The sequence below is a fragment of the Homalodisca vitripennis genome, chromosome 7 (assembly GCF_021130785.1).
Source record: "Homalodisca vitripennis isolate AUS2020 chromosome 7, UT_GWSS_2.1, whole genome shotgun sequence".
In the NCBI taxonomy this organism is placed as follows: Eukaryota; Metazoa; Arthropoda; class Insecta; order Hemiptera; family Cicadellidae; genus Homalodisca; species Homalodisca vitripennis.
In genome coordinates, this window is record NC_060213.1 from 137875369 (window position 1) to 137898088 (window position 22720).

The 22720-nt window shown below is 33.8% G+C and overlaps 2 protein-coding genes across 2 annotated transcripts in view; one reads left to right on the top strand and one right to left on the bottom strand.

The window, feature by feature from the left end:
* Positions 1 to 4016, bottom strand: part of LOC124366404 (chromodomain-helicase-DNA-binding protein Mi-2 homolog) — a 136131-nt gene extending 132115 nt beyond the window's left edge. Inside the window, 1 exon segment of the mRNA XM_046822929.1 lies at positions 3896 to 4016. Within this exon segment, the coding sequence (XP_046678885.1) occupies positions 3896 to 3941 (46 nt within the window). The 5' untranslated portion in view covers positions 3942 to 4016.
* Positions 4017 to 12938: 8922 nt separating this feature from the next.
* LOC124366407 (neprilysin-1-like) overlaps positions 12939 to 22720 on the top strand; it is a 157044-nt gene continuing 147262 nt past the window's right edge. Inside the window, exon 1 of the mRNA XM_046822933.1 lies at positions 12939 to 13043. The gene's annotated coding sequence lies outside the window, so the exon portion shown is untranslated. The remainder of the gene's footprint in view (positions 13044 to 22720) is intronic.

Below are 22720 nucleotides of genomic sequence, written 5' to 3' on the forward strand. Positions count from 1 at the left end.
TTGTGTGTGTGTGTGCGTGCGTGTGTGCGTGTGTGTGCGCGTGCGCGTGGTGCGTGTGCGTGTGTGTGTGCGCGCGCGCGCGTGTGTGTGTGGTGTGTGGAATTTAAAACTTTTTTTCGGATAGCGGGAAGATGAAAAATAATAATATACTTTTTCTAGGGTTTGCAATTTTATATTTCAGTCGCTATGGTAGTTAATCTTCATAAAGACGCTATTGATTTTCTGTGCAAGTCATGAGGCATGTGTGTGCCACATTTTATGTACATAGGACATAGGGAAGGTCTTCTAAGAATTCCAAGTCCATTTCTACTCCTATGGGTGGATTATATTAATGAAAGATGTAGTTATTGCTATGTATAATACACTGTATGATTCAAAATAAATATTTAAAAGCACATATGAGCAAAAGATATAAGGCAGAAATTACAGGATGGTTTACTAGAAAGGAGTCACTTTAGTTTAGACATGAAAAAAGTTGAACTTCTAGTGACAGTCAAGCTCCACGCGATTGAACTAATATGGGCTTAAATCAATTTACACATATCGGAAAAATGATAAGTCGTTCACTATTAAATCTATCACAAAATTTGTAAAGAAGCTTTGGAAAAGACTACGCCTGATTGTTGGATGAAAGTTGTAGAGAATACAAAAATAGTTATTGATAACGCTTGAACCAATGAATGATTGCTGGGGGAGGCTGTAGAGAGACTACTAATATTTTGACTGAGGGACAGAAATTCGTCGGAAGACTGTGTCAGTGAACATGAGGTAAACAGTGAAAATATAACACACCGATAACAAAGACGATGGTGATAGGATTATGGAAGGTATTCGGCCGCTTCGCTTTGAGGAATATTAATTTCCCTCAAATTATCTGTTAGTGAATTTACAAATATAAAGTTTAATTAAATGTTTGTTTTGGGTAAATGGATAATTTAATTGCCTTTCCTTAAATTAATATATTTACCAGAATCATACAAGCCTAATTTAAACATTTTCCTGTTGTGGTTTGTGTGAAAATAAAACTGTCGATATTTTAATCTTGTGATTTTGGCACACGGGGCAAGTTGGTATGTGTGGTTTCATTAAGCCATAATGTAGTAAGGTTCCGGCACAGTTTACTGTGTACCTCGCTTGTTCTGCACCCTCACTCATAAGTAAAGACTATTAGTAATAAGCATTGCGTGATTTATAAATAAATACAAGTCTAATGAGTTTCCCCAAAAAACTTGTTACGGCGCCTTTAATTATTAACTTAGAACTCTGAATTATCAGTATGTCGTTCTTTAAGAGACAAACAACAAATTATATATTATATTTTTAACTGTAATTATTTTTTAATTAGGAGGAGTTAAATTGGAGACAGCTTAAATTTAAAAGAAAACTGTGTTTTTCTTCATATTTTTGATTATCACAATCAATAAACATATCAAAAATATCTCACTTTCGCTATAATATATAGATTAATACTACCTAAGCCGTCAAACTTTCAGATGTAATGAAGGGGTATATTTTAAATATGGTAGACGTTTTAAAGTGAGATGTTTAGTGTGTGTGAGAGAGGGTCGCCGGGATCCGGTAAAAATAACATAATATGTCATAATATAAATTCCTAAACGAAACGTCCACCGCCTTCAATTCTTCCGGCGAGCGCGTTAATGCAACCCGCACAGCACGTGTCAATAATAACCCAACTCAGAGCTCTCCCCTAATCACGCGACGGTCGCCCACTGGCCACGGACAGTGGTGGCGGCCTACCCCTCCGGCGATCCCCACCACTCCCTTTTAGGTGGTGTGATATTAGGTGCTATAAAACTCCAGCACGATCTTTAGTGCCGTGCGACTCTCGGGCATTTCCTTAGGTGCTGTGAGATTAGGTACTATAATATTAGGTGCTAATGAGAATCGGTGCTATTAGACGGTTAAATTTTAGGTGCTGTGAGATTAGGTGCTATTAGATTAGGTGCTGTGAACCCCCACGGGGAGCACCAAACATGTCACAGTTGAGAGGTATCAGTTTTAGGACATACCTTCATATGAACATTTTTGCTCATTTTTATGTGCAGAACGAAATTCCAAAGTATTGGAACACATTTACTGAACACCCTGTATAAATGGAACTTCATACAAAATTCATTAATGAAGCCTCATGCACAATTTTCAGTCCATAGGTCAGTTTGTTTTCGAGATATCGGTGGACAGACAGACAGAAATGAAATTTTTCAAGCTCCACGACTTTAACGCTCAACTAATGTTACACATGGTTGGAGATGACGTGTGATATTACTCTGATGGAAATGACGTTCCGGTTACAGTTCATGCGGAATAAAGTCTTTCAGCGCGAGGCGGGATAAAATGTTGAGATTACGGTGGATTTCCCAACTTACTTCAGAGACACTGGGCGAAATTTCTCTGTTACCGTTTTTAACATCAGTTTGTTTTAGTTATGGAATAGTTTCTTGTCTTTATTACTTTCACACATGAAATATGTTTCTCGGTCCGTTTAGAAAACGTGTTTTATTAAACGGCAAAAATGAATTTAAATTATTTACTCTTATTTTATTTGGGTCCACATTTGAAATTGAGAGGAAATGAATCAATCCAAAAAGTCTAAGTTTTGGAAAATGCTTTTTTTAGATGTGTTGTAAAGCTTCCAGATTATGAGCTTCCACATTTTAAAACTAACATACTCGTATTAAAATGTTGTCTAGCCGTGGATGAATCATGGTAGTAACATTTTTCGGTGTAGAATATTCATCAATTTGACGATCAGAGTAGCATATGATCTTTCTTATACTTTATACCTTTCTCCCGTCTTTCCGGAAGGGATTTTCCTTATGTCGTTGCAAGGACCCTTTCTCATAAGAATCAGAATGTCAAAATCGGAAGTCGTTCATAACAAAAAGGCTTTTTGTTCTCTTAGGACAAGAAGCTTAGAAATTGCACCGTCCTAAAAAGACCTTTGCGCTGCATTCGGAGTGACAGGATATTCTGGATGGGCAAGGTTGCAGCTCCTATCGAGATCCACGAAAAACATTTAGGGCACTAATCTCAATTCATGTTTTCTCGGAAGAAGGGAAAGCCAGCTCTGAACCAGTATCTCGAGTCAAAGCAAGCAGAAAGTGGCACGCCCTTATGTCTAGTCTAGCAAGACTTTTGACATAGAGGAACCCTACCAAGTCGCTCAGTCCTGGTTGGCTGCTCCAAGGTCACGCGCCAAATAGGCTACTCCCTCAACTGCACTTTTGGGTGCTCCCTACTGTAGTGAGCACGATAACCAGCTCCAGACATGATGTTCCATGTCAACAGAAGACAGCAAAGAACCTCAACTTTACCCATGCTTACATTTCCGATTGTTATAAACTCTTTTAACCTTGATAAATTGATGAGACAGCGATGACAAAATCCTATTTTAATATCCTTTCTAAAAGGATTGTATTTTATAAGGTGTAAAAAATAAGGTAACATGATTTAAATCACCTTGTTTGCCCTCCATAAATGCAGAAAGTAAAATTTCCATACTAAATGGATAAAGAAATTTGCAACCTGACGTCGTCTCAAAGAGTTCATCATAAGTAAGTTAGTCTTATATTGCAAAGTCGATAAAAATTTTAAAAAATCGGCGATTCCGAGCAATTACTGAGTCAGCTTTACTTCCTTTCACATTTTAGTGATGACCCTATTACCCCTTTCATCGCTCGGCTTTTAACGATGGCTTTAAACAATTCAATTTCAAGTTACTTACTTTCTAAGAATTACCTGATCGTCATGCTAACACATGAAAGGAATTTAAGTTAACCCAGTAATTGCTAAGAAATACCAAAAAAAAAGAATCTCACCCGAAGTACATTAACAGCACACGCTCATTAAGGTTAATCACAAACCACATACTTACTTTTTACAGCATGTTTTCTTTTGCTTCTCCTTAACGAGTCGGCCATCGTATGCTATTTTGAGCAAAATTCCAGTCAATATAATAAAGAAACAGTAAATATCTATGTCAGGAAAACACCAGAAAAACACACAGAATCCAGAGAAAGTCGAGAGAAACCTGAGATACCTCATTGAACCGTGAACATAACAGTAGTGTTGATATTGTTACACTAAACACATGTAATTTGTTTGTGTTTTGCAACGAAAATGTAGTAGAGGAAGAGGATCAAAAAAGTTTATTGCTCTATGGTCAAAGCCGAGTACTTAGCCATTAAACAACATTTTTCTTCTTTGTGACAGAATTGAAAGTTCTATTTGATTGCTTTTAGACACATTACTAGTACATTACATATTAATGTTCGTTTTAGTAAAAATATTAAAAATGAAGCAACAAATTAGTTTCTACAATCACTTTATCTTTCGATCTGAGGATTCGCGGATCAGCTTCAACATCATACTTCATGAGTTGATAACGTAAGTAAGATAAGATAAGATAAGATAAGATAAGTAAGTAAGTAAGATAAACAATACACAACTATGTCAATCATGTTCTTAAGCGTTATTTGTACTTGATTTGATGTAATCTAAATATCATGGAATAAAATGTTACAAACGTCTGAATTGTAATATATCGTAATCTCGTAAGTTGTTTTAATCTGAAGCAAGAACGTATTTACGAGTGTACTGAATTAAGACATTGTTTTTTTATTTGTAGAAATGTTTAACATGCAATCTAGTAACTTGCAATCGTTAAATTTAATATCTCGGCTTACTTCATTTGTCCTTGTCATGTAACATTAAACTCTTTGTTTAAAGTTTGTTATTGACGATGGAAATTTTGAAAGGATAACAGAATTTTAGACATTTGCCATCGTTAAGTTACAAAAGTTAGGTATATCAACGTTTCGAGGATGGGAAACTATCCTCTTCGTCAAGTGGGGGAGGGTACTAATACATACAAAAATATACAATAGAAAGAAGAAAAGAAAGGAACTTTCGGTATGTTTGGATCCCTTTACTCCCTTTTTTCTTCTTAGCTCCCCGACCTGACGAAGAGAATAGATTCCAATAATCGAAACGTTGCGTTATATCTTCTGTAACATATAAAGAGTGCAAATATCTGGAAACCCTTATAAATTGTAGGAGCATTTGTGTATGGGGACTGTTAATTATGCAGCCTAAAATGAAGCCCTGGAGATTGAGAACTTCGACTTAACAGGTTTAGATAAAAATTGGGTAGCTTTACCGTTTTTAAGTTGAGCCTGATCCCGGTTGAGCCCATACCAGTATAATTTTAAATAGACCATTTTTCTGAAATGGTATGAAATTTCACCAATTTGATTAAGCTTGGGAAGTGCCACCGCGAGAAATAACAAGTTGAACCATCTAGGTAACGTTTCAGATTTTGAAAAATGAGATATTATAATCAAGAAGTTAAAGAGGGCAAAATGATAATGGTGAATTAAACGGTCTTGCAAAATGTTAATGGCGAATTAAAAGTTCTTGCAAAATGTTACTGGCGAATTAAATGTCCTTGTAAAATGTTACTGGCTAATTAAACGGTCCTTCAAATTGTTAATGGCGAATTAAACGTTCTTACAAAATGTTAATGGCGAATTAAACGTTCTTGCAAAATGTTACTGGCGAATTAAATGTCCTTGCAAAATGTTACTGGCTAATTAAACGGTCCTTCAAATTGTTAATGGCGAATTAAACGTTCTTGCAAAATGTTAATGGCGAATTAAATGTCATTGCAAAATGTTACTGGCTAATTAAAAGGTCCTTCAAATTGTTAATGGCGAATTAAACGTTCTTGCAAAATGTTAATGGCGAATTAAACGTTCTTGGAAAATGTTACTGGCGAATTAAACGTTCTTAAAACAGTCACTACACTGTAAGAATGCCACGAAACAATTTAAATGCTTTACAATTTTAACTTGTTTTTGGTTTTAAAACAAAAATGAAAATGAAATATCTAGTGGCTTTGATTAAATTTTCTCCATTTATGGCTTTTGTTGTTTAAAATGGCATGGACCTCGTTTAGTGATAATAAAACATCAGTAACAAGACGTTTTGATATCTGCAATCTGATGTCTTCCTCAGGTGAATTAATAACCAAGTAATAAATATGTTAGATTAATTATTCACCTGTTACTGAGTTTTGTAGCACTGAACGATGACAAATTTCTGGAAAGGTCCTGTTTCCTTCTCAGTCCTTCAATCGTCAAAAATAAACTTCGAACAAAAAATAAACCTCGTCATTATAAACATTTTAAATAAAACTACTTGTCTGATTTTGTTTTCGTGTTCAATTTTATTGTACTGGAGATTTGCTCGATTCACACCTACGATTAATTCTCAGCACTCTCTGGTAGGATGAACACGGTGAAATATAATTCCTAAAAAAGAAGTACGTGTGTGTTAAATTTTAGCGTCGTATTTAGCTAATGTGTGTTATCACTTCGGTTATCTCTTCTATCTTACAAAACGTGTGCCAGATTAGTGCCATAAGCGAAAAAGGACAAATAAGTTTTGTACGTATTAATTTCTGCTGCCACAGTTCATTGTTAATTCGTGTAGGCGCAGTGATAGGCAAACCCCGCAAGACTTGTCTACATCACCTGTAGTATCCTGCAGTAATGCAGGCGTTCACTACTACCATCCGTATCTATCAATACAATTAGGCAAACGATTACTCCAATAATAATATTATTATTGTGTCTTGCTAAAATTAACTTAATATACCGAATTTAAAAAGGTACTGGTTCTCATCTTACCCGTATCTTTCATAACAACGGAATATACCAAACTTCACGCTAGTTTTGGTCAAAGTTGAAATAGGAGAGTAGTGTAAAGGTTAAAAAATCGATGTAACATTATTTAGTTATTTTTTTTTATTTTTGCACTTTTAATACCAAGCGTCATACAATATGTAAATAATAGTTATTTGTCCTGAAATGAAATAGTTCGGGTTGATCGAAATAGAGGGTGTCAAAAGGGTTAAAAAAATATAAAAATTACTCTCTTTTTGTAAAATAATTCTTTTCTGAGTTTGATACACTTAAAACCAACCGTTCCATATGAAAATTAAATTAAAATCAGGGACAGCCAACCTTATAGTTGTGATTTTAAGTCTTTTAGCCTGATACTGAGTTATTATTATATTTATGTGTCTTTGTTTTGTGTGAAGCTAAAAAGATGCGATTCGATCCTTGTTCGATCCCCATCAAAGTTGGAGTAGTTGAATATATATATATATATATATATATATATATATATATCTTTTTAGGAGAAATTTCTATATCGATTCCAATAAAACTTATAGTGTGATTATACAATAAAAAAATTGGCTCTTGGCCTTATCACGTCTTCTTTCAGAAGCGTTTCTGTTTATACTATTAAACGTATTAATTTCTCTAAATGTCCAATTAGCATTTAGAATTACAAATTGTGTTTACCTGATAATTGTGTACGGACATTCTACAGAACTATGCACAATTAAACATCAACATTAAAACATTACAAATCAATGTGATAAATTAGTTAAGGTTATATATTTTTTACATAAAAATAATATAATTTTTTTAAATAAAAAAGCTAAAGAACTCGATATACACAGTGTGTACCTTCCAGGTGAACCTACACTGGATACATCAAAAACCGGGTGTCACTTAACTGGGCGACCTTAAGGATGTTCAGGAGCAGCACATCACTAACCGCAAATGTTGAGATATTGGGGTGCAAGGGTAATTCGATAGGTGTAGTCTACTACGGGAGTTGGTGGGGCTCCCTAAGTGTTGAGGGCTGTTGCTAGCCTAGACAAAGGGCGAAGGGCATATCAAACCCTGCACCCTTTGACTGGAGAGGCTGGTACAGAGCTAACTTCCCCTTCTTACAAGGAGACATGACTTAGATTAACGTCCAAAATTCTTTTTTATGGATCCTTTTTTGATAGGAGGTGGCACTCGACCACAATACCCTGTCACTCCGGAAGCAGCGCAAAGTTAATTTCGGGCTAAATGCAAATTTCAAGCTTCGTATCCTAAAAAAAGAAGACGAATAACTAAATCACAGTGTATTCAATGATCACATATACTTTGTGCCATAGACTACAAGGTCTATGGGTTGTAGGAAATACTTGTGTATTAGGGCCGTGGTCAGGATGGCTGCATCATTCTCAGACCCAAACATTTTGCCCGGGGCCCGTTAGTGCTATCTACGGCCCTGTCAGAGCTCCCCGAGAGGGTGGTGGTACACAATTTAACGTTGGAATTACGTTGTGGGCCACCACCATCTCTCAGGGATTCGCACGTGCGCCAGCCACAACGTCCGCTGAGAACTGGTACACTTTTGACATTTACAGCGCAAAATAATTGCAACCACGTTGAAACTCTACAACTTTCCTGTCATTATGTAACAACGTATTCTATCGTTGGAAATTATAGACCAATAGGCGACGACCAATTGAGTTTTCGTTTTCGCAAAACCAGTAAAGGAATTGCCCATAACAACGAAGTAGAACGAAAGTAATGTTAGTTTTAGTAGTCCTAAATAGGACGGTAGAGAAAGGGTTAAACACCGCAAACTATACAATTTTACAGTTCGTATTCTTTCAATTCGACACAATTAAATCAAAATATGTCAATAACGATTATACATATTTGCGTCAGCCAACGATATAATAACAATAAATAATTGCTGCTTGCTTGGTGTAGGGTCTTCCGACGAATCAACGTTGCAAAGTGGGGTAAAGGCAGCAAAAGTTCGGTTTTATCAAAGTAGAAGTTTTTAGAAATTAATACAAAGGTTTTGTTATGAACATTATAAAGAACAGAAAGAAGAAAAGACTTTTTTTGTTCTCTATTTTTGTATGTACTAATAAAACGTAGTATTCCCACCTGACGAAGAGGATAGATCTCAATCCCTGAAACTTTGTGTTATACCTTTTGTAATATAACGGTGGCAAAAGTCCGAAATCCTGTTATATCGTCACTAGGTTAACATTCACTCTCCATTGTTTACTTTATGAGTAAAAATCACATGTTGAAATCTTACAAGTTTGTTTAGAAATGTATTTAATCTGCTTTCTTTCGTTTCTGTCATGGTTACCCATAACACCAATGCAGAATTATTCACTAACGCTAAGCCAAATTTCATGGAGTGACATGTACCATTATCGAACTCAGTGTTGCTAATATTTAAATAAAACTTAATGCAATATTTTTCTTTGGTTAGTTCGTTCTCGAAATATCATTCGGATAGAAACAGACATAATATAATACTATTAATATTCATAAATGAATTTTTTTAGTCCCACGAGTGATAGGCAACGATAAAGCTCAGCCAATGAATTAATACTAAAAAAAAACACAATAATATCACAATTTTACGACAAACAATGTAAGAAAGTAAAGATCTTAAGCTTTGATGCTTAAGCTTCTAAAAACTCCTCTGACCTCCACAGTAATTTATTTAGGAATATTTCTTAACAAATGTAATAAAGAAAGAACAGTAAAATATCTGTTACGAATATTTGAACATCTTCTGCGCTTGTTTTATCTATATCAGAAGGAGCGTTATCATCGGATAAGGCTAGGGGGGGGAGTGGAAAACCGGTTTGTATTGACAATCGATGTAAACATTGGCCTCATTTAGTGAATTGTAGTCTTCGTAGAACAGTTATAAATCAAACAGTCTGAATTAGTTTTTACATAGTTATGATGTGATAACTTTCTTTTAATGGAATAAAATATTGAAATAATACGCATTAAAGAACAGATTAAAAGTAAACATTTTCCTGCAAGAGACGACTTATCGCTGTTTCCTGTAAACCAAGTTTACTTCCCAGGCAAGTTCTACCTTTTGTCCAGTTTTCTAATCCTCTCAGTTAGAGGTTATGTAATAAAAATATGTAGTTTAAATGGTAAACACGCAGTACTTCCCTGAAGAAATACAGAGTTAGCCTAAAATACTAGTGATATTAATGTTTATTAATATTTAATTGTATGCAAAAGGCTGGCCTAAGTTTTCTTAAATAATTCAAATGCATTTGAAAATTATATAATAATGCAAGAATCCGCCATGTTTATTTACGCATTTATGCTCAAACTATTCGAAAAATTTCAAGTGGTATTTCTTTCAAGTTCAGCAAAAATACAATCCAATACACTTAAAATGTTCGAAATTTAAAAAAATCTCGTTTAAATATTTTATTTGGTCTCCAAATGTTTGGTATTTTACAGAATTAGGTGGAGACAGTGGTTTCTATAGCGTATTTACTTTCGTAATATGGATTAAATTTCCATTGTTGAAAACTAATTTTAAGAATTATTGCCCCACTGTGCTTCGCTTTGCATGCAAAACTCAAACATGGAGTATTTATAACCCAAAATTATCTTTAACAGTGCAAGTCCTCGCATAGTATTCCGACCCTTGGAGTAAAAAATTCTGCCTACTTTTGTTTAAGGGCTCTCTATCTAAAGACATTGGTCAAGTCCGTAAATATGTTTTAAAGGTTAAAGCGCTCTGGTTTTTACACTACACAGCATAACAACTTTCATACCATATTTATTTAATCTCTAGTTTTGTAAAGTGTATTTCAATCACTACATTAAATATTAGATAATATTTGGGGTATTTTTAAAATGATTTACTATGTTAGTGTTTGATATTTAATTCAGCAAATATATCTAGTTGCTAACGAGAGATGTAGTTGATCGTTTCCCGCTGTCGCAACGAGCTTTTTATATGGTTGTGTAGAGAGAGAGACTCTTGTAGTTAATAGGACATATAAACTAGCTGACCGTTTTTGGCCGAAATCGATTATTGCGTTTATAATGCGAGTGTTGAAACATATTCCACGATACATTCTTGAAGTTCTTGTCTTATTGGAAATTATGTATTTATTTAAACAAACTCTCCAATAATATAAAGTTTTTATTTTTGTGAGGCCTTTCGTACTCAATGAGTACAACTCAGTTGTGTGAGTCCGAAGATGTACTCATCTACAGATGTACATCTTCGGACTCACACAACTGAGTTGTACTCATTGAGTACGAAAGGCCTCACAAAAATAAAAACTATATTATTGGAGAGTTTGTTTAAATTAATATATTCCACAATTTTTTTCATTTATCACATTCAAATTAATCGTTTAATAAAACATCGTATTTTGTACACTTAACTGTTTAAATCTGATAATTTCTTTTTTGACTTTCGTAACAAACCAGAACTTTCTTAAGAATTAATTGTTTATTTAAGTGTATGTAAATGCTTTATAGGTCTAAGTGCTAAAAACCCAATTTGTATATAGATAAAAAACATTAAAAGGATAGGTTTAGAAGATTTTTTAATAATTTAAAAAATATTTCTTAATATGAAGTTTATATGATTTATATTACAATTTTTAAAAAAAAAAACCGCGGCATAATCTAAAACAATTTAAATGACGTATTACAATTTAAAGTATATCACCGTAAATAAAGGTATTGGTAATATGTGGTGCACAAGACAGAATCATAACTGCATCTTTTTTATCACGTGAAAGGGTTAATTTGTCTTGTATACAAATTGAAATTGATGCATTGAAATAAATTAGTCATGTAACGTCTCGTTAAAAAAAGGCTTTGATGCTGCTGCTACGTATAGTCACGTACATAGAGAAAGTTAAAGAGGCGCAGAAAACCACAAATAAATACTTCACATGGTATAGATATATTGTCCATGAAAGATACACACGAAACATATATTGGCCAGGAAGTGTTCATGGATGAAATTTAAAAATACGTTTTTAGTGTGACGCTAGTCACAAGAATCCCCTAGAATTAGTAAAGCACAGGAATGAACTCGTTAGAAAACTGTAAGAGTATTTTCAAAATTTGAATCAAACTATAAAGGTTATGGGTTGAATTGTCAATTTTCAGACAGAACTGATACAGCTGTTGCTGTCTAAAATAAATTACAAAGCAACATAAGGTAATATTTTCAGATAGTATTTTTGTCAATCACTGAATATACGTGTATTTCTACCTGTTTATAAAGAAACGTTATAACTGTAATACGGTATAACTGTGGTTTCTGAAGTGAATGGAGAGTTCCAGGATTAATATCGGAAAGTGTCTAAATTGCCTTTCCTTGTGTTTGAGTAAAATTGTAGTTTTGTATTTTTCATTACCCCGAAACACAAATTGAGGAATTTATTTAACAAACATACGATTGGTGTCATATTTTTGTCGTTTTGCCACACTGTGCTTTGTGGACTTTATCAAGAATAGGAATTGAATATATAAATATTTTAACTCGTAGATTTATTAATTGCAAACTGTACTATAATCTATATTTCCGTACATTTTATAATTTTCGCTGTTTTTTTTTTACATTTTTGGATTGCTTTGTTTTTATATGGCATTTATTAATTCCTAGTACATTATTTAAACACAATAAATAGTTCAAAACTGTTTCGTTCTATTAATAAACAATAAGTGGAACAATAGAAAGATAGAAGTATGCATTACTATTGGAGCAGTAACGTTCCAAACGCTACTTGTAATTGTGCGTTTTCAGAGTGCATGAATGTTTCATTTCCCCGAGTTGTCGAAAAGGGTCAAGGAGAGTCCTTAGAAATAATGAGCATCTCTCTCCAAGCATCCATCTTACTACCAGCCCTTTGAGAGCGGCCTTCAAAAGATTTGTTGCGGCCGTTATTGTTTCCAGCAGCGTGTCATCTTTCGAGCGCGGTTAAAAAACCAAGTGCGCGATCTAGCGTAAAAACTTAGCACTCAGTTAACACACTAGTTCCCTCTCTCTCGCACTCACTATCGGCACTAGGCTATCGATTGCTCCAGTGAAGGCTGTGCTACACGATGTGGCGTCTGTGGGAGCGGGGTTGCCGCGTCCGGTGCACGACGTGTAGCGCGGGCTTCCCTGGGCGCCGAGGTTGGCCGAGCTCTCCCGACCTCGCCCGAACTGAGCCGCACGCGCTGTCTCACTCCTCTTGGTGACTGTAGTAAATAAAATGGTGCGGTGGGCATGTAGAACCCCATAGATGTCATGGTGTGTGCTGGAGTGCCCCATAGGCAGTGATCACGTGGTAGTCGACTATATCACGCTCCGTGAGTACTCCACGGCCTTTGGTCGATTTTTAGCCAGTACAGTAAATCCGGCTTGCGAATGTGTCCCTCGTTTCCCCGGATGTAAATATCTGTAAAATGTAAATGTTCACAGCCTGGAAAGCGGCGGTTTTCAATTTTGACGCGGAAAATAAATAAATCCTCATTTTTTTTATTGAGTTGATCTGAATTTTAGGGATTTAAAATAGAAATTAAATTGCGAAGTCGCTGTCAAAACAAAAAAAAGATAACGTCTTTTGTTGACATATGCTTCACCGTTTAGTCTGAAAATTGCTGAAAATTCTTGTATAAATTATCGCAAAAAATTAAGATGACATCGCAGACACAAAAAAAATTAATTTTGAAATTATAAATTTTGAAAAATTATATCTAGTTATATTAAATTATAATTTCATTTATATTGGAAACAACTAGTTTTAATATACGTAATGTATTAACAAGAATTTCATGCATTTAATGTGAGTGATGTATTAATATTTTGACCGAATTAAATATATTGTGGAATGTCAATTTTAAGTAAAAATAACAAATCGTGCTATGTAAAATTGAAACAGGTATTTACCCTTTTCTGTTTCGAGTTCGAAGCGAAATTCCATTACGAAACATTATCGAACGTGTTAGGTTACTAAAATAATTGCACCTAGGTGGTTAACAATAACGCATAATAATGTTCAAATTAGAATTATAAAGTCTATAAAATATTCATTGATCGCTTTTAACCGAATTTCTACGACTGTAGATGTCTGTAAGAAAGTAGTTTTGTTGCTCAATGTATTATTATAATGTACTGGAATTCGTATATAGAGAACTCTGCATTGAATAACACCCGAACTTGTAATGTACTGTACATAAGCGTGTATCACAAATGTATGAGCGTATATTTAATACATAAACGTGTGTTATAGATATCGAGAGCAAATTTATTTTTTATAATTATTTGAATTACATTTGTTTAATCTAAAATTTATCTATTGTTAGTGATTTTGTTGATTTTCAAGAAAAAGAGGAATGTACAAATTTAACAAGAAAGTGAAATTCACAAAGGGCAAAACATGTACAATGATATTCTGGTATTCTTAATTCCTAACGATTCAATGCGTAAAGAAACGACAGTTGATCATTTTTAACATTAAGAAGTTAAAGGTCTCTTTATGATATTTCCTAAAATCGTAAATGTAATTTAAATGTTCAATTATTGTAAAAATCTAAATGTATGGTGCGTTGTCCAAAGTATAAACAATTTTACAAACATGTAGAAAAGTTGAATCCTTGCTGCGCTGCGCTATAGTAAATATAGTATTGTATAAAATATTCATTGATCGCTTTTAACCGAATTTCTACGACTGTAAATGTCTGTAAGAAAGTAGTTTTGTTGCTCAATGTATTATTATAATGTACTGGAATTCGTATATAGAGAACTCTGCATTGAAGAGAACTCTCCAGAATTAAATTAAACAATTTATCTTCGCGAATTTATTTGTTTCGCGGATACCCAAAACTTGTAGCTCATTTAAATTGATGAACAGTCCTGCTAATAACATTATATTGTCGTTCATAATATAAAAAAACTTTGATAGAAAAGTCAATGACTTTAGCATTCATAATATTACTAAGCTTTTTAGATCAGATTTGGATGAATTTGGAGAACTTTATATAATACATTTTTATTTTATCAAATTAATAAACGTTTCAGAGAGACTGATATTATTATGAGCAACACAGTCGGAGAATAGTGTTTCCGTTTCCGTAGTGTTATCCGCATTTTTTCACTTAACATCGACTTATTGTACCTCGTGTAATTCCACCACGCGCTAAGAACTAATGATAATAATATTATGCTTGCGAAGTGCCTTTGTTTGGTTTGCTTTCAACCGATTGTACTGAAATTTTACATGGACATTCTTACGGTTCCTGGTATGAATATAGGCCTATTCTGCATTCGAAAATTTTATTGACTTTTAATGTAGCAAAAAATTCTAACTTGTTCTTTAAAGTTGTGAAATATTAAATTGAAAGATCATGTAAAAGGTAATTAATTGTTCTGTGTAAACATTGTTTTATAGCAGTACAACCGTATTTTTAATGTAACAATTAAAAAACTTTTTAACATTTATAGTGTGTAAATTCTCTAAGTGGTAAATATTAGTTTTCATTCCGTTTTTAGATTTCAGCGATTATGTACTCATCTACCTTAGAAAGTAAGATGGAAAAAAGATACCCTTTAAAACAAGTCGGCAAGAACTATGCTAGATGAAAGTTTTCTGGGCTGTGCTTTTGAACTAATGTACCAATTCCAGCTCTAAATGTTATAAAATATTACAAATATTTTTCGGTATATAAAGAAACAAAAACTTAAATAGAAACTCTCCAGGTAAGAAGATTTATAGTTTGAGTAAAAATGTACTTTTAATTGTAAACCTTTAGCAAATATTAAGTATTATATATAAGCAACAAAGTTACAATCCAACTTTTATTACAAATTAAAGTAAGTTATAAAACTCGTCTTTGTTTTATTTTGACAAAAGTAAGCTTCTCTGATCTATAACGTGTATTTTACTGATCGGGAAATAGAGCAAAATCTACTATGGAACAATAAATAGTAAGATCGAAGTAAAATACAATGGCCATAAATATATACTTTTTTAATTATTTTCTTCATTGTGGTAATAATGAAAACTCAACATTAGCTTTGGAAATATAATTGATATAAATTTAATAGACAGGTGCAAAACTTACGAAATTGCGTGAGAAACCGCAGTTAGTATTATACAAATAAGAGCAGAATTTTTAAGTCAAAGTTTATTACAGCTAAAGATAAAGAAATATCGGGTTTGTTGAAGCCATTCCGGTATCGAATTGGTTGAAATGAACAAAGAATTAGAGGATCTAAGGAACTAACGTTTTTAATATAGCACTTCCGGGAGAAACGAACACAGTTTTTGTTGGCTTCTCTCGCAATTGCATTTAACCGTCTTACCGCAGTGGTGTAGGCAGTATTATGTTAACCGCAGTTGAAGGCTGTTAGTGTAAAACACGTCTTTGTACAGTCCAGGAGCTAAGAGCCAATTTGCAAGTTTGCAATACCTGTGGTCTTTCTTGAAACCAATTAAGGAATTCCTAAAAAAGAAAGCGATCATCAGCCGAGCTAGTTTTGGCGGAGGTCGAAATGGGAGTGCACCAAAAGGGTTAAAAATACGAAATAATCATATTTTTCAGATCATATTTTTCTTAGCATGACACACAGACCGTCGGCAAATAAAAATTAAATCATCGTACAGACCGACTATTGGGTGAGAAGTAGCGATTTACAGTCTTTATCTAGTTATATAATGGTCATAGAACAATTATTTGTTTGTTTCATTTTTTGTTGGGGTTGAAATGTGTCAAGCTATGACAAATATGATCTCGGAAAAACCTATCGTTTCATATTTTAACCCTTTTGATACTCTTCTATTAGCGCGCCTGACGGTTGGTTCGTTTCTTCGAAGGGATTCCTGTATTCCGCATGTATCGTATTTATAAATAGTAAATTGACTGTTTGTGTGTTTTGTTGCTTGTTTCTAGTGGAAAGCCAGCATTCCAGGTACTGACTGAGTGCAGTAACATATGCCGTTACTAGTGTGGACTTCATAAGAACATATCCCAGTTTTTATGGAATTCAGTAGAAAAAATGTTTCACGGAAAAGGAATTTATATCGTTAGCACTAATTTTGGCGGGATCCGAATGGAAAAGCGGTAGAAGCGTTACATTTACAAAATAGTAGTCCTTTTACAGCTCACAATGTTTAGTTTAACATGTTAAAAACCATGAACCACTAGATAAGTAAATAATATAAATACAGGGTGTCCCGTAACTCTCTGCACAAAGGTATACCACGTTATTGCTTAGGTCAAGACAAACATATTTCACCATGTGAACATTGACTCCGATTCTTAGTTTCCCATCCGTCTGTCTGTATGTGTTTTTTTTTTATAAAAATTAATATCTTAAAAACTAATAAGTTCAATTATACCAAATTTGGTTCAAATGTTTATGATAACGAGGCCAGTTACTTAAAAATATAACCTGAAATTATCTTTCGTAATTTCAAAATGATGGCCATAAAAATTTTAAACTTTGAATGTCTTCTTGAAAACCAGCAGTTTTTCGAATTACATGAATAACAGTTTTTAAAGGATATTATCACAAATATAATGACACCAACACTGTTTAAATCGAATAATAAATAACGGATTTAGAGCAATTTACTGTGACAAGATATGGCCCACATTGAGAGCTGCCGTTTATTAAGGTTTTTATTGTTGGCTATTCGCTGAGAACCTCAATGTGGGTCATGTCTTGCCACAGTAAATTTACTCCAAATCAGTTATTTATTATTCGATGTTATTCGACGTTATTCTTGAGAAAAACAACTACTGATTTTTAAGGTATTCAACGTTTGAAAGTTTTTATGGCCGCCTTTTTGAAAATACGAAAGATAATTTCGTGATATATTTTTCAGTAACTGGCCTTGTTATCAGAAACATTTGAACCAAATTTTGTATAATTGAACTTATCGGTTTTTAAGATGTTAATTTTTTTAAAGTAAAAACACATACAGACAGACAGATAGGAAACTAAGCATCGGAGACCCATGTTCATATGGTGAAATATGTTTGTCTTGATCTGAGCAGTAATGTGGTATACTTTTTTTAAGGGAGTTACGGGACACCCTGTATATAAGTGATTTACGTACATTCTCCGTTGGGTCTATCTGATATAACTACTTTATACAAGTATGACTTTTGGTTTCAAGTTAAACATATATTGCTTACTAGCTGTTACGCGCGGCTTCGCACGCAAATTTGAAATTCGTAATCCTTAGCTAACTTAGTAAAAGAAGTTATGGTATAATATGGTGTAGCTCGATGATTTTTTTAAACATAAGTAAGAATACATCAGTACATTCGATTTCAGTATTCATAGTTAAGGGGATGTATGAGCATTTCTGATTGAATTAATTGTATTTCCCTTGACACAGCTGAGTTTGCCTTGTTGCCCCGAACAAGTAAATACAAATACAAATATATCTGAAACTTACATCGATCAGTTTACTTCCAGCCCTTGCCATATACTTCCGGTCTAAAATATTTCAAGTGTAGTTTTCAGTTTGTCTGTAGTCCTGATTATTTAGTACATAAGTACATTTGTAACTGGACGTAATAAAAACAGCTGAAGGTAAAAATGTACGTTATGGATATAGGTACAATATAAATTCAGATAATTACATGATTTTACCGATTAATGAATTAAGGAGATTAAATAAGACCAAAGACATTTATTTTGAAAAATAAAGTGTTACTGGAGAAATGTAATTTCGTTACATGTGCTATTACCCATATATGCTCACTGTTGATACATAGACACCATTACTAGTATATTTTCAAGGTGGTATAGAATACAACAGGTATTAAGTGATGAGATATGGGTTTAAAAAAATAAAAATCTTCATTTTTCTAGTTATTTTTTTATATAAATATTGTAAACATGTCATATTCCAACCATTTTTCATTGGTTCTATTTATAAGATGGCTTAAGTAAGCAGTACTTATGTATAGTACATATAGTAGATACATATCTGCAGTTCTTCACAGAACGGAAAACATGTTTTTATATTTTTCCTGGTGATACACCTGCCTTCAGGATAGATAGTTTATTTAGACTTTTTTAATAAAATAAAACTAATTCAACCGATAAAATATTGTTCATGCGAATGGACGAAAACATCGTTAAATTGTACGTCCACCTGCATGCCTTAGTCGCAATAAAAACTATGACAGAATGTGAATATAGAGGTTAGGTCCAGTTCACCTTCCTCTCAGTGCAGCGTCTGGAAACTGACGCTGTCTCAGACTTGACTCCTGGAATCTGGAGTCATGTTCGTCTGAAGAGATTTAAGAATAACGTGCTTATGGTGGCAAGGGTTGATTCAATGTGAATGTTGAGTTTAGCTCCAGTTCTCTTCCCTCTTAGTTTCCCTCTTATTGTTTTAGAATCTGACGCTGTGACAGACTTTATGTGTAGAGTTCGTTTTGAGATTCTTCGTCGCCGAATATTTTTGGATTTCTTCAGACTAACTAAGGTTCCAGGAGTTAAGTATGTGATCAAGGACGTAGCCATTGTGGGGGTCCAGGGGGTCCGGACCCTACCCAAAATTAATTTTTTTCAATTACTTTTTAGTAAACGATTATTATTATTTAAATAATTCAGTATTACTGACACGTACTGCTGAAAGATCGTTCTCAACAAAGAAACGTGTCAAGAACCGTTTATGGAACAAAACGGGGCTTTACTCTCTGTCCAGTATGGGAAAATATCAGTTGGACCCTGATATATTAATATTAAAGTACGTATTATGAACAGAGGCCGAGAAAAGGAAACGATTGTACTCGGTAAAGTTGAGTGAGAAACAAGTTTAAAGCCTTTTCTTAGTTAAATGTGTATTGAACAAAAACGTGTGAATAAAATTGGTAGAGGCACGAGCATGGAGTCTTTGAGTGCAAGAATAAAATTACCAGTCCAAAATCGTAATAACAAATTTAGCATGCGTTATACCCTGAAATGAAACTTAAAATCGTGGAAGGATAGAGAAATTAAAAAGCTAATTAATGATTCAAGCTGATTAAATAGTATTGCGATAAAATTGCCTTCAAGTTGTTTTGTTCAAAGTTCTTGTAAAACACTTTAAATAAGTACTTTAACAAGATGACAATTTTACCCTGTCAACTTACTTGAACATGTATCTTTTTCAATAACTGAATATATAATCTTGAAATGAAATAATCTTAATGGTCTTTACGTTTATTTCATTTTATTTTGCTTATATATTCCAAATATTTATCGCGGTATTCGTGTTTTCAGAAGACATTACTGAATGTTGTAATGTTTACTGAGTTTTTCTACTCTATGGATACTTCTAAAACATCCATTCTTTTCGAATAATCTGGATCACGCCAACATTTTCAACATTACCAGCTCAAAAGGGAGGAGGAAGTTGTACTTTAGACAGAGAATTCTTAGTATTCATTGTGAAAGCGGAGAGAAACTTAGCGGCTCAAACAGAATTTTGGTTTTGGCGTAAGGTGTTAAGATCAAATTAACAAGTCAAGAAGGTTGTGCAAGGTTTCACCCTTGAACCACGGTGAAGACGTCGAAGTCTGCAGCTACAATATCAAGTAGCACAGAGAATTCTGGTCTCAGACCGTCATTTTGTGTTCACTAATTACAACAGTCAAGTAGATCTCCTCCCGTCATTCTAAAAGGATGTCTTTTAAGAAAATGTAAAATAACTTGATATTTTACAACTCTCTGATAGCTACACCTAATAAAGTCCATGTACATTTATTTATATAAAAGTATGGAATTTTTATCAACGTTTTGGTACACATTTGGGTTGTGAATTTGTTTGTGTCAGAAATTGGACATGCATCAAAAATTTAATCTTTATTACCAAATTTTTGTAACCTGAAGAAAACAGCAGATACCTTGTCTCGAAACTTCGTTTCAGCAATTCATATAGTCGTTTAGCAGTGTTTTTATTGTATGGATGTAAACTCTGTCCCAGGAAGGTTAATCAGATAACTTCAGGAAGTTCAGATGATTATTTGTTAGCGAGCAAAAACACCAAGCCTTAATTGAGATTCGAACCTGGGTCCCTGGGTGTGATAAGTCGGGACGCTAACCATTCACCTACCAGGCGTCGTTTTGAGAGAGGTGTTCCATTTCCGTAATGCTCAAACTATTCTTAAATCGTCTAACGCATTTTGAATTAGGTTCTGCTGTTTGGATATTCCAATCTACATAACTGCATCTTCACAATAGTATGCGACGTCTAGCCTTGGGAGCCTTGAAACAATAGGATTCTTAGGAAGGAATGCTGACGTTTATGTCTTGATCCTCGAGGGTTCTTAGTCGTTTTTCAAACATTTGCACCCTCGTTAGTGAATTTTAATTTCTGAACTTTTGAGATCTAAATTTTCTAGGCGGTCCACTGAACATTCTTTTGTCAATATCTTCTGTCTCACACTCAATAACGTCCTGATCTTAGATTTCACAGAATCTCAAGATTCCCTCTCTGAGACTCTTGATCCTCGATCAACGAACCACTATGGAGCTGTACAGCCAAATTTTGTTGAACCTTAACCTCTAAATCGCTAAGCAACGACTCAAACTTCCGGATCCGACCAAAATCCCAACATTTTTCTGAAGTTTACGCCTTCGACGTCTTTCAAACCTATGGTATTCGATCCTCTTAGTTCTTACATTTCTAAACATTCTTGCGTAACAAATTTGATGCCAGCCTTCATGTTCTTCAAAATACAACCAAAATATTTCTGATAGCTACTTTTTAAAATTTCGCACACTATTTTTAGCGTACTCCCGAATATGTTTATTCCCTAACTTCATTGCGCCTGTTTAGTAAAAAGCGTATAGCCTGAAAAGCTAATTGACAATGATAATTTTGTCCTGTATTGCAATTATCTGGATGTTAATAAGATTTTCCTAGTTTTACTATCTGTTAGTTTTTTCTCCAAAGATAATATTTTGTATAATTGATACATTAACTTTTTAATATGCCATTACATGCACACAGGCAGTCAATTACTTGTTGTTCCATAACAGTTGGCATATTGCATTAAGTTAGACACATATTAGGCTAAATGTTATTGCGTTTAGCGAAACAAAACACCTTTATTTGTCACTTTTTATTCATTTTCGCAAGGCGATTGTTAAAAAATTCCTACGTGTTACAATATATACTCTCTATGTAGTTCTATATTATGAAACCATTCAGATTTAAATAAAAACATTTTTTAGAAAATATCACCAATTTACTTTTAGAACTAAACATTCTAACCAATATTAAAACACAAAGGTAGGAGGAGCCAAATATTCCTTCATCATTGTAAACAATACGTAGCTAAATTACTGTACAGTTTGAAAAAGAAGTATTAAAAAAAGTTTAAATTGATATCGTAATAGAAACGTCAATAAAAAGTACAAATTTGTCAAATATGCTATACTCAGTACAAATTAATATAGACAGCATGCAGAAATACCCACCTCAAATACCTCAATTAACCTCCACTGTTTAAACTGAATGAAATGAATCAGCTGTTAAAATAGTTAAGAATAAGCGCTTAAAAAGATATGAGATAAAACCAACGCCACTAAAATATCAATGAAAACCTCGCTTACTGAAAATCAACACGAATTGGTTATCTCATGCAGATGTGCATGGATATATTCAATGTTAGTACAACATACAAACAGTATTGGATTTTCCTGAACTTTCATACCGTACCAGGGGTAATTATTTTAGTCAGATATTTTATCAGTACAGCGGTTCCGTGAAATTTTACTGCATTCTGTTAGTATATAACAAACGTAGACTAATTTTATTATTTTTAAAACGTAGAGTTTTTAAAAGTTCGACGGCATAATCCTGTTGAATAAAAACCTACAGAACAAATCCAATATAATATTCAACACCGTTATCAACAGTGGAAAAAACCAAGCCCTAATCGGAACAGCTGATCGGAGCGATAACACAACACCTGAGACAGAATCAGAGCGGCGTTATCTAATTCCAGTAGTCCACCTGCAGTTGCCGCGCTAC